Source organism: Musca autumnalis, unplaced genomic scaffold (assembly GCF_047663935.1).
Source record: "Musca autumnalis isolate F117 unplaced genomic scaffold, ASM4766393v1 scaffold_5, whole genome shotgun sequence".
In the NCBI taxonomy this organism is placed as follows: Eukaryota; Metazoa; Arthropoda; class Insecta; order Diptera; family Muscidae; genus Musca; species Musca autumnalis.
The window spans coordinates 133,733,241-133,745,805 of NW_027412088.1; the positions used below are offsets into that span (position 1 = coordinate 133,733,241).

The 12,565-nt window shown below is 32.6% G+C and overlaps 1 protein-coding gene across 50 annotated transcripts in view; it reads left to right on the forward strand.

Moving 5' to 3' along the window:
* The window catches only part of shot (dystonin-like protein short stop), a 227,166-nt gene extending 215,242 nt beyond the window's left edge, over positions 1-11,924 (forward strand). For 10 of the 50 annotated variants that reach the window (XM_073957924.1, XM_073957926.1, XM_073957927.1 and 7 more), the window contains 15 exons: positions 32-1,991; positions 2,065-2,239; positions 2,396-2,455; positions 3,069-3,113; positions 3,499-3,573; positions 3,709-3,883; positions 3,938-4,055; positions 4,463-4,692; positions 4,758-4,875; positions 7,543-7,721; positions 7,936-8,209; positions 8,273-8,456; positions 8,961-9,023; positions 9,358-9,474; positions 11,397-11,924. In XM_073957924.1, the coding sequence (XP_073814025.1) occupies positions 32-1,991; positions 2,065-2,239; positions 2,396-2,455; positions 3,069-3,113; positions 3,499-3,573; positions 3,709-3,883; positions 3,938-4,055; positions 4,463-4,692; positions 4,758-4,875; positions 7,543-7,721; positions 7,936-8,209; positions 8,273-8,456; positions 8,961-9,023; positions 9,358-9,474; positions 11,397-11,541 (3,918 nt within the window). In that variant the 3' untranslated portion in view covers positions 11,542-11,924. Of the gene's footprint in view, positions 1-31; positions 1,992-2,064; positions 2,240-2,395; positions 2,456-3,068; positions 3,114-3,498; positions 3,574-3,708; positions 3,884-3,937; positions 4,056-4,462; positions 4,693-4,757; positions 4,876-6,608; positions 6,779-7,542; positions 7,722-7,935; positions 8,210-8,272; positions 8,457-8,960; positions 9,024-9,357; positions 9,641-11,396 lie in introns of all 50 variants that reach the window. The other 40 variants (XM_073957915.1, XM_073957933.1, XM_073957938.1 and 37 more) reach the window with 29 other exon arrangements.
* Positions 11,925-12,565: the final 641 nt, after the last annotated feature.

Consider the following 12,565-nt stretch of genomic DNA (forward strand, 5'->3'; position numbering starts at 1 on the left):
ACAAATAATAACTCTTCTTTCTTTCCAACAGATTCCCGGTGATCCCCAATTGCTTGAAGTTGAATTGGCCAAATTAAAGGTTTTGGCCAATGATATTCAAGCACACCAAAACTCAGTGGATACATTGAACGATGCAGGCCGTCAGTTAATCGAATCCGAAAAAGGTTCTTTGGAAGCTTCAACAACACAGGAGAAATTGCGCAAACTTAACCAAGAATGGAAAATGTTGCTGCAAAAGGCATCTGATAGACAACACGAATTGGAAGAATCATTACGCGAAGCTCAAGGTTACATTGCCGAAGTACAGGATATCCTTGGCTGGTTGGGAGATGTCGATGCTATTATTGGAGCTAGTAAGCCAGTAGGTGGATTGCCAGAAACAGCTACTGAACAATTAGAGCGTTTCATGGAGGTATACAATGAACTGGAAGAGAATCGTCCAAAGGTTGAAACAATCCAAGCCCAAGGTCAGGAATACATTAAGCGTCAAAACCAAATGAAGGTATCGTCCAGCAACTTGCAACATACTTTACGCACTCTGAAACAACGTTGGGATGCTGTAGTCTCAAGGGCTTCTGATAAGAAGATCAAATTGGAAATTGCTCTGAAGGAAGCCACCGAATTCCATGATACTCTACAAGCCTTTGTAGAATGGTTGAATCAAGCCGAAAAACAATTGGCTAATGCCCAACCAGTTTCAAGAGTACTTGAAACCATTCAAGCACAAATGGAAGAACATAAGGTTCTACAGAAGGATGTTAGCACACACCGTGAAGCTATGCTGTTGCTAGACAAGAAAGGAACTCATCTCAAATACTTCAGTCAGAAACAAGATGTGATCTTGATCAAAAATCTTTTGGTATCGGTGCAACACCGCTGGGAGCGCATTGTTAGCAAAGCTGCTGAACGTACCCGCGCTCTGGACCATGGATACAAAGAGGCTCGTGAATTCAATGATGCCTGGAACAACATGATGCAATACTTGCATGAAACGGAAACTGTTCTAGACCAAATAATTGAAGAAGCCACTTCTTCCAAGGATCCTCAGAAGATCAAGAAATGTATTGCCAGACTGAAGGATACTCATCGCCAATTGACCGGCAAACAATCTCTTTACGATTCCACAATGCGTAATGGCAAGAACCTAATGGAACGTGCCCCTAAAACTGACGAAGCTGTTCTTGGTAAAATGTTATGCGAACTGAAGGACCAATGGACACGTGTCCTTTCGAAGAGCATTGAGCGTCAGCGTAAATTGGAAGAGGCCTTGCTATTGTCAGGTCAATTCTCCGATGCTTTGGGTGAACTTTTGGAATGGCTCAAGAAGGCCAAACAACGTCTCAATGAAGATGGCCCTGTTCACGGAGACCTCGAAACAGTTCAAGGATTGTGTGAACATCACAAGCACATTGAACAGGATTTGCAAAAACGCTCTGCTCAAATGCAAGGTGTCCTTAAGACCGGCCGCGACCTCGAACGTTCTGGTAATAATCCTGATGTTGGCCGCCAATTGGACGAATTACAATCTGTGTGGGATGAAGTCAAGAGTGCTACTGCTAAGCGAGGCGATCGTTTGCAAGTTGCATTAAAGGATGCTGAAAGATTGAATGGCAGCATTCAAGCCCTATTCGATTGGTTAGATCACGCCGAGCACAAATTGCGCTATGCAAAGAATGCACCTGACGATGAAAAAATATCCCGAGAAATGATGGATGTGCACATTGAATTCATGAAGGATCTTCATGTGCGTGAACAACAGAAGGTGGAGACATTCGAATTTGCGGAGGATATTATTGGCAAGGCATATCCTGATGCCATTCCTATAATCAAGAACTGGTTAAGTATTATTGAAGAACGCTGGGAAGAAGTTAAACAATGGGCCATTAATCGGGAAGCTAAGCTCGAACAACATCTGCAATCACTTAAAGACTTGGATGACACCATTGAGGAACTACTTGCCTGGTTAAGTGGTTTAGAAGCAACCCTACTAAGTATGTGGACACACAGTAAACCAAATTTATGCATGCATGGGTTTTATTAATATTTGCCTTCTTTTTATCGTAGACCTGGAACGTGAATCACTGCCAGATGAAATACCCCCATTAGAGAAATTAATTGAAGATCACAAAGAATTTATGGAGAATACTGCTAGACGACAAACTGAAGTTGATCGTGCTTGTAAACCCAAGCAATTGCCACCTGGTGCTCGTAAGATGTCAAGAACTGCCAAAACCCCTGTGTAAGTGGAACACGCAGAATCCTGTGTAAAGAATACAAAAATATGCCTTTGTTTGCCTTTTTTGTTTTTTGTTTATTTTATTTTCTCTTTTATTTTTTATATTTTTTGTTTCCCTACCCTACAACTCAAATATGTATCACATTTTCAAATTCAAAGTCGTGGCTCAAGTCATGATATACGTGAACAATCACCTGATGGTACATTAAGACGACAAAGGTTCGTTCTATGATTTCAGACAAAAATAAAAACAAATTAGAACATTAAAACTCACTCATACTGCTTAAATCAATCAGAAATGTTAATCGTCCAATCAATCCTACAACAAATGTTGCTTATCATTAATACATTAATTCATTGACAACATTTTTAGCATGAAACATATTGCGAACAGAAAACAATTCCCCAACAAAATCTCTTCCTAGCTAAACGACATAAAAATGTATTACATACTAAATAAAAATAACAAACCCCACTATTATTAAAGTATTGAAAACTAATTAAACATGGTTTGACAAATTTCAAATCTTGTGTTTTGGTGCCCAAAACGATTTTAACATAACTAAAGTTTAAGAAAATACATTGAGTGTAAAGAAGTAATAAAATAGTCTAACGCAGTTACATTTCCGGTAGTCCTATGGAAACATAACAAACATCAACTCGCCATTTATTGCGACAAAATAATTACCACGTCCACTTTAATCATAACAAATCCTCCATCGTTTTTTAGCATAACTCATTTGTTGCTTTTTTATCTTCGTTATGTTGCATCCATTTCTATATTATGTATGTCCATTTCCTAATATATACATATCTTCTTTATATTTAACAGCTTCAAAGGTTCTCGTGATCATGGTCTCAACAATCGTAAATCAAGGTAAGTGATGTAAATTTGTTATTCAGTGATTGCATGTCTTGGTAGTAACGTCGTGTGAAACAATAGATTGCCGAGCCACAGGAAACCCGTTTTCACACTTTTTTAATTTCAAGTCATTATTGTCCTAGCTAGCTCTAGTAAATCTACGACGTTACTATACTCAACTTAATTTGATTTTTTCGCAAGAACTTTGTATTTGTTTTGTGATTTTTGTTTTATTTTTACTCATAATTTTGCTTTTTGTTTGTTTCTTATATTTTGCTTCTTTCGTTTTTTGTCTTTTATTTGTTCCTTGTATGCTTTTATTTTGTCTGACTGTTTCTGTATGCATTCATTTTCGTTCGTACCATTCGGCTACTGCTCTGCTATGTTTCACAACATACAGTAGTCGCATGACACCAAGTCGTGATACACCTGATAGAGATCGCTTGCCTCACTATGGCCCCCGCTTCTCACCCAGGTAAGTAAGCATGTTGCTAACAAATATCCTAGTCTCTTGTAGTGTTTGTATTGACTTGTAATGCTATGCTTTGCAAATTGTAAATTGTTTTTTTATGAATTTTACTTATATCCATTTTTTCAAATTAATTTTTAGTTCTGTGGGTCCTGAACTTGAATTCCGTTCTACCCGAGCCAAATTATTATGGGACAAATGGCGTCACGTATGGATGCTGTCGTGGGAACGTCAACGCCGTCTGAACGACCACTTAATGTATTTGAAGGACTTGGAACGTGTTCGTAACTTCAGTTGGGATGACTGGAGAAAGAGAGTAAGTTGCATTTAAAAAAGTGCAAACGTTTGAGTACTAATTTTCTCTTTTTAGTTCTTGAAACACATGAATCACAAAAAATCTCGTTTGACTGACTTGTTCCGCAAAATGGACAAAGACAACAATGGCCTTGTTCCTAGAGGCGAATTCATCGATGGCATTTTAAGTACCAGTAAGTTCGACAAAAGTTGTTACTTTTTGTGTAATAAAAAAATAATTGCATTAAATCGTATTTGTTGATAACTTTCAAGTAGAAGTGTATTTATAAGTATCATACTCCAATTTCGCGTGACTTTATAAACTGTTATTAAAAAATAATGACCTGTTTCACAAGACGATTTGAAATTAAGTTCATCCGAAATACTATCAAACTTCTCTTTTATTTAAATATTTGATTTATTTTTTCAATCAAACCAAAATGTTCTGCCATAACAGGAGATTGGTTGTAATTTTAACGAATTTGAGTTCGAATCGCCTTTACATAGTCATCAAATTTCATCAAACATTTATTTATTTATTTATTTTTTTTTTTTTTTTTAAATTTCTAACTACAATTACTTCTTGTTTTTATTTATATAGAATTCGATACATCACGCATGGAAATGGGAGCTGTTGCCGATTTGTTTGATCGCAATGGTGAGGGCTTGATTGATTGGCAAGAGTTTATCGCTGCCTTACGTCCCGACTGGCAAGAACGCAAACCACAAACTGATTCTGACAAAATACACGATGAAGTCAAGCGTTTGGTTATGCTTTGCACATGTCGCCAAAAATTCCGAGTATTCCAAGTCGGCGAAGGAAAATACAGGGTATGTTTGTTCTTGTATCTTTGCAAAGTAAAATTCATAAATGAATATGTTTTGTAAATTTTTAGTTTGGAGATTCTCAAAAATTACGTTTGGTTCGTATCTTACGTAGTACCGTTATGGTACGTGTCGGTGGCGGCTGGGTCGCCTTAGATGAATTCCTGCAAAAGAACGATCCTTGTCGCGGTAAGTTATTTGTGATTTTTAGAAAAAACGTATATATTGTTAAATCATTTCAAATGGTGATATGCATATTCATAAAACAAAGTTCCACTTTCAAAATACATTGCTTCATTTTCAAAAGTTCTAGTCAATAAAGCATTAAAAATACATTTAACAATCTAATCTACATACATTTTCATTGTAGAAGTCATCACCAAACATTCTTTCTTAAAATTGAGCTACGTGATTAAGTCTCTGTTGTGATTTTGTTGTTGAACTAATTTGTCCTTGTAAGATGCAATGGTAGCAAAGAGAAATTAGTTCAATTAGTACAAATAAAAATCATTGTTATAGTTAATATCACCCTTTTTCACCATTCACCACCTCATACTCATTTTTATTATTATCATCATCATTTATTTTGTCTAATGTTTTAATATAATTATTAAAATAAAATGCGGAAATGGTCATTTAACAAAACATTTTTGAAAACTATTAAACAGTTAAAATATTGTTGGTCCTTATAAGGATATAAACTGAGTACTAAACATAAAAACCCGTCAATAAACAAATGAAAATGAATAATTTTCAAACATACGCCTACTTAAAAACAACTGGGCAGGTTTTGTCTCCATTAATTTACACCATAAATAACAAAATATGATATATTCCAATCCATGTTTTTATTGGCATCAAAATCGTGATCATTTATTTTTCGAAAAAAAAACGTTATTTGTTCGTCGTTTTGTTGTCAATAACACAAATATTTTCCATCAATTGTAGTTGTTATCAGCATTATTAACCCAATGAAATGCATGTTTCATATTTTCCCATACATATGCATACTTTTATATATCATATACATACATACATATATTCATGTATAACCAACCACACACATACACGCATAAATATAGCCGCCGCATCTTGATTGTATATTTTTGTTTCTTTTTCCTCCAAATAATAACAATAATATTTTTGTCACCGCTTTCGAAATCACATACTTAATATATAAGTACACTCTCTATTAATATGTTCGTTTTATGTTTTTTTATCGATTGGTATACATTTGGATTAGCATTGAGTTTTACTTTAATTATAAAAACTGTTTATTAATATTAAGCAAATTAAATCATTATGTATCGGTGTCGATGTAGAATTTTCCTTACTGAAAGTATTTGCTCTTTTGGAAAATGAAGCGAACATATTCTTCGATAGGATTTATATTTAGTTCGTACAATAAAAGAGAGTATACTTCTATATTATATATGTCTTCCGCTTAATGCAGCCATAGTATGATTTGTTGTAGTCCCTTTATTTTCATTATTTGAAATTACTTTACATAATATTATAGTTGTTTTTATTGATATTATGTTATATGACAATTTTTATAATTTGTTTTCTTTTGGCTTCTTTTTTTTCTTTGTTTATTTTTTCCCCTAATCCCAAATTGTTTTGCTATCGCAAATATGAAATTAAACAATACACGGAAATTTCAATCCACAACATTTCTATTACAACTTCAATATGAATTGTGCAATTTATTATTGATGTATTTCATTTTCGAAATGCAATTGCCTCTAAACATGCTTTTCTATGCATATTGAATTGAATATGCCATGATGTATGCTAATCAAAACTGAATATCGCTGTTGTTGTTATTTTGTGTTATGCCCTTTTATGTGACATGATGGGGGTCATTCGCCAAAAAACACAAATTGAAAATCAAACTGAATATGCAAATATTGATAATTTAGCTAAAGGACGTACTAATATTGAATTACGCGAACAATTTATATTGGCCGATGGTGTCTCGCAAAGCATGGCTACATTTACGCCTAAACGTGCAACATCAGTTGCTGCTCAAAATGGTAACAATAACAGCAACACGCCACCCTACATGAGTTCACAAGGTCCCATAATTAAGGTAAATAGATTTCAAAAATGAACAATTCATTCGTTGATTCTAAGCAAACTGAAATTCATACAAACCTCTAATACACACACACAAAAAATCTCATTTTATTAACACCACCCCAAGATATCACCCCAAACATTTCCTTGGTTAGAATACGTTAGTAACATACATGTGTTGTTCCCCATATGCGTTATGTGTGTAGCGTAAGGTAAGTGTTAGAATGTTGAATATGTATACCAAGCACTCTAGCTGGCACCCGAACGGCAGCAAAAGCTCAAATATTATTACAAAAAGGGCTGTTATTGCATTATTTGTGTGTATCTTTTCTAATTTAATATATTGTTATTATTTATACCTGTATTCTGGCAGCATGTTTCTTCTATCATTTTGTAAAAAATTAATTAAACGTTATGTTTTCAAAGCGGCTATATCATAAAAAGCTTTAGCAAAAGGTTATCACAGTGAAGCAATCTATGTTTTTATAATGCACTGATCAATGTATTTTTTTTTTTCAAAGATCACGAATTATTTCAATCTTTTTGTTTTATATCTTAAGTTTCAATATAAAACACACCTATCACAGGAAAGGCATATAAGCGACTACAACAATAGTGTCCGTTATATAAAGTTTTCAAAAATACCTAGCCCCCACTATGGAGTTGTTTTCTTAAATGATCATTACAGCAATTTTGTACTTTCTATTAATCTAACGGAACAAAGTCAAAAAATAAAACAACAAATATGTATATTTTCTGTGAAATTATTACAAACAGCTGATGAACATTTGGCTGAACTTATGCCAATATTTGAGCGTATACGTGCACAAGAGCAAGTACCTTGCGCCTTTCCAATACATATGGGCGCCGGTGGCACCGTATTTGTACGTTGCAATAGTAGTCGTTCAGTACCATTAAGTCCACATGTAATGCATTGTCATCCAACAACACATTGGGTAAGTTTTTACAAAATACCTTTCCTGCCTACGAAACAAACCAACCAGCCAACAATAATTTAGCGAGATGTTAAATAAACCAAATGGCGAAGAGACAATCTGAAGTATAAAATACTTGGGGTGTAACCACAGTAGATTCATAAAATCATTTCTAATATTGACCTCTTCAATCTAACCATTATGGCAAATGTTAAAACTTTTCTTATTTACACAGGTACGTGAACGTTCTGTTCGCTCCATACCAATGACTAAACCAACACGTTCATCTTTATCTGCCTCAACGCCCGACTCTTTGAGTGACAATGAGGGAAGCCATGGAAATGCCTCAGGCCGTTATACACCACGCAAGGTAACCTACACTAGTACACGTACAGGTCTAACACCCGGTGGCTCACGTGCCGGTTCTAAGCCAAATTCCCGGCCCTTGAGTAGACAAGGATCTAAGCCACCATCGCGCCATGGCTCAACGCTTTCCTTAGATAGCACGGGTATGTTTATTATTTAGGAAACAATTGTAGATACGTATTTAATAATTGTTGTGCTTTTTACAGATGAGCATACTCCATCTCGCATTCCACAACGCAAACAGTCTGCAGCCAGCACAGCGTCAGGAACAGGCACTACACCACGGCCCTCTAGGCTATCGGTAACCTCAACTACAACATCTCGAACAAATGGCACAACAACAATAACACGGAAAACCGCTTCCGGATCTGCCAGTCCCGCACCCACTAGGTAAGTTAGAAAACATAAATGCTTCAATTTATTCAAAAATATATTCAATGATACACTATGTGTCACTATAAAGCCATTTGATCTTTTCCAATGATTATATTAATAAAATATTATTAAATATATTAAGAACTCCTCCTCATAATTTTGCAATTTTATTGATTTTTATTTATTATGTTTTTATTTCAAATTCGATGAACTAAAATTGTATCCAAATCATCATTTATTGGCATGATTCCCTGTGTCGAAACCAATAACACATTTTAACCAACTTAACAAACCAAAACCATCATGAAACATCAAATATCAATTACAATTTATCCTGCCTGTCTACCCTTCTCCAAAAAAAAAACACCACCTACTACACCTGCTACACCATAATTTACTGCCAACACATACAACAACTAAAACAAATCATGTGAAACTCTAAATAAATCAACCAATCAACCTCAAACAAAACAAAAACAAACTATTAATCCAAATACAAATTTCGAATCCAAACCAAAGAAACGGAGGCATGAGTAGATCATCCAGCATACCAGCACTAACAGGCTATGGTTATAAACCTAGGTAAACAAACAACAACCATCATACACAATTCAATTCATTCACACTAAAAAAAATATATCATTTTGTGTCGTATCATTATTAACTTATATTTTATATAAAATAGAATAGATTGCCTCAAAGTTAGTAAATATGCCTAGGGCTACCTTCTACCCTTTATCTTCTATTTTAGACTATATATTGTAGTTGTTATTTTAATGTAAACTAATACTCATCTTACTTAAAGTACATATAAGGATTATTTGATATTTCCACAAACATAGTAAAGTATTTATTGTGTATTTTTGTTTTATCTTTCTTCTTTACATTTGTCTTTATCTCCCCCCTACAACTAAAGCTATCGTCCATCCAAAATACCAGTAAAAGTATCAAATTCATTTGATAAATCGTTAAGTGCTAACAGTTCGCCCACAAATTCAACAGTGAACAGTCTCAATCCTAATGTTAGCTTGGGGTAAAGCCAACAATATCTCTTTCCACAAAGTCCATATGTATATTTTTGTTTTGTAGCAACAGTCTCTCTTTCCTATAAATATGCTCACGCTCTATTTGCAAATACATAAATGTAAATGTATATTTGCCGAAATTATTGTTGTAACTTTTCGTTTTAAAACTTAAAAGTAAATATTACAGATTTTATTTTTTTCTGTTCGTTTTGTGCATCATTTTTTGCATTGTCTTATTGCTATACTTATCTTCTTTAACGACTGTTTTGTCATCGTTTTGTTATGTTTATAATGCTTGCTATTTTAAATTTTACTATATTTAATTGAAATGCCAATATGCCGAAGTCCTTTTTGTATTACGAAAAAAAAAACTTTCTAAATGTCTGTTCCAGAACCTGCAAGAATCTAATTTTTTATTACGATACGATAACCTACCTTTATGATATCAAAAAATAGTAAACATTTGTAGATTCTTGCAGTTCTAGAACAGAGCATAAGATTTAATATAAAGTCCATGGCAGTTTTCCTATATATAAATTAATAATTGATATCCAAAAAACAGAATCTACAAACATTTATTTTTTCCAAATTTTTTATATTTTTTTTTATATATTACGAATAAAATTGGGATTGCACTCCGAAGCACTTTTTTTAATTTTTAATGCAAACTAAAGAATGGTGACATATATAATTGCATTATTATCTTAGTTTTTCAAATGAAATGAAGGAATTTGTTCCTTGTCTCCTTCTCTATAACTTATTTATGTTTCTTGCTTAGCTCTATCGATAATGGCTAATTTTTATTTGCTTATTACTTCGGTAGTTAACGATAATAAGGGAAAGTTGGCGACCAAAATAAGTTAGTCGATCAGACTTGTCGATGTGAATAGAGCTGTTAACATTTATTGAAAGTTATATTTCAAAATTGTGTGATACCAACAAATATTTGCAGAATCGCACTACTATAATTTATTTACCTATTTGCAACATTTTTTATTCACCAAACAAATTTTACCACTTCTAGCAAGGTATATTAAAGGAGATAGAAGCAAAAAACAGTCATTTAAATTTTTTGTAAATTAATTTCACAAAATTTAATAAGGTATACTAATGAAATTTAGAAATTCGAATTTTGCATCCATAAAATACTTTGCATTCGAATCTGTTCTATATTAGAGGGATTTCAAAATGTGTTTATGTTTTTCATAAGAACATTTTCAGAACGACCCTATTATTCAATATTTTCATTTGACATTTTATATTCTATAACAACATTAACGTTTTTCCAAATTATTTCTTGTTGCAATTTATGCATCTACCTTGTTTAAATATATCTTGACTTTCAGTAGTTGTTGTCGTATCAACAAACTTATATTTTTGCACTCAAATTTAGGTAGTTAGGGCCTAAACTAGTTAAAATCCAAATGATGCCTGAGCAAAAACAATATCCAAATACGGACTTTGCAGTCTGCTTACGGACTTTAAAAAATGTTTGCAAAAGTTTTTTGCACTCTATTACATTAAAAATGTTGATATCAAGTTGACTGTGACTGTAATACCAAGTTGAAGAATATGACGTTCATAATTATTTCTTGATTATTCAGATATTCTATAAATATTCTAGTTTTATGAAATAAATAATATACGTTTGAGAATTTCGAGGTTATCCAAAAACAAATAAAATCTTTCTTGATGTTATTTGAAATTTTAATTTGCTAGTCGATTGTATTTTTCTAAGAATAATATAATATTTATTTGCTATTTTCTTTATATATAGCCTTTGTTTAAATTTATTAAAATACTTTTTATTGTTCGCTGCATGTTTTCGATTACATTTAAATGTTTGTTTTGTCTTTCTGTATGTTTAATTATAATATTTAAAATACTAATATATTTCTTTATTTCTTAATACTCAAAAACCAATCTATAGGCGCAATGTTAGTGGCACATCAACTCCTTCGGGCATGCAAACACCAAGAAAGAGTTCTGCAGAACCTACATTTAGCTCAACAATGCGTAGCAGAACTTCAAGGGGAACAACGCCAGTGGAAAAACGGGAGCCGTTTAGGCTCTAAATATTAATGTCTAAACACACAACAACTCAACTATGTTTCCCTCCCCCAACTTCTAACTACAATTTCTAAAATAATTTAATATTTCGGCTAACAAACTGTAACACAAATAAGTTAACTGAGCACACTTGACACTCTTTTATATATAAATCCAAATCCAACGTTACACACACATACACCACAGAATAACGTGAGCTGTACATTAAATAAAATGTATGCAGAAATTAATATGTGACTTCTAGGATGAAACCATTTTCGCCAGATGTTTTTGTAAACATTAATGGTTTCTAAATAGACATTCTAAATAACTAGATAATAGTTAGACATATATAAATTAAACAAATACAACCACTCAACACACACACATAGACACAAATACATAAAAAGACATAAACCTCAATAATTTGTACTACAAAATCCTATTGCTACTTTTTACTATTTATACAAAAAATACTTATAAATATTAAACAAATCATATATATTTACTCTAAATTAAATTTAATTTAACTTTAACTAAAAAACACAAACTCTGTTCTACTTTTTAATATGAAATCACTACTAAGTTTTGTATTTAATTGAATCTATTTACCATTTACATTAATTTTGTATTAATTTTCTTTTTGAAAAAAAAAAAAAAAAACAAACAAAACAACCACAACTTATTTTTGTACATAAAAAAACTATTGTAGATCAACACTCCAAGTGCTTTAAGTCAAAAAAAAAATGTCGAAATGAAAACCATAAAAACCAAAACAAAAACATAATAATCGAATTAAAGACATTCTCGAATCTGCGTAATCTGATGAGGTTATATTTGAAATCGCCAGTTCAAATAGAACCCTGTCAGATTTGATTTCCGATACGAGTCTGTAAAAAAAAAGAAACAAAACTCTCCAAATATGTATGAATAGAATATATAATGTTTTTTTTTTTTTTTTTTGTTTAAATTTCCGTTAAGATACGATTTAATTTTATTTAATTAATATAACTATCATAAATTAATATTAAAAAAAAAAAAACAATATAC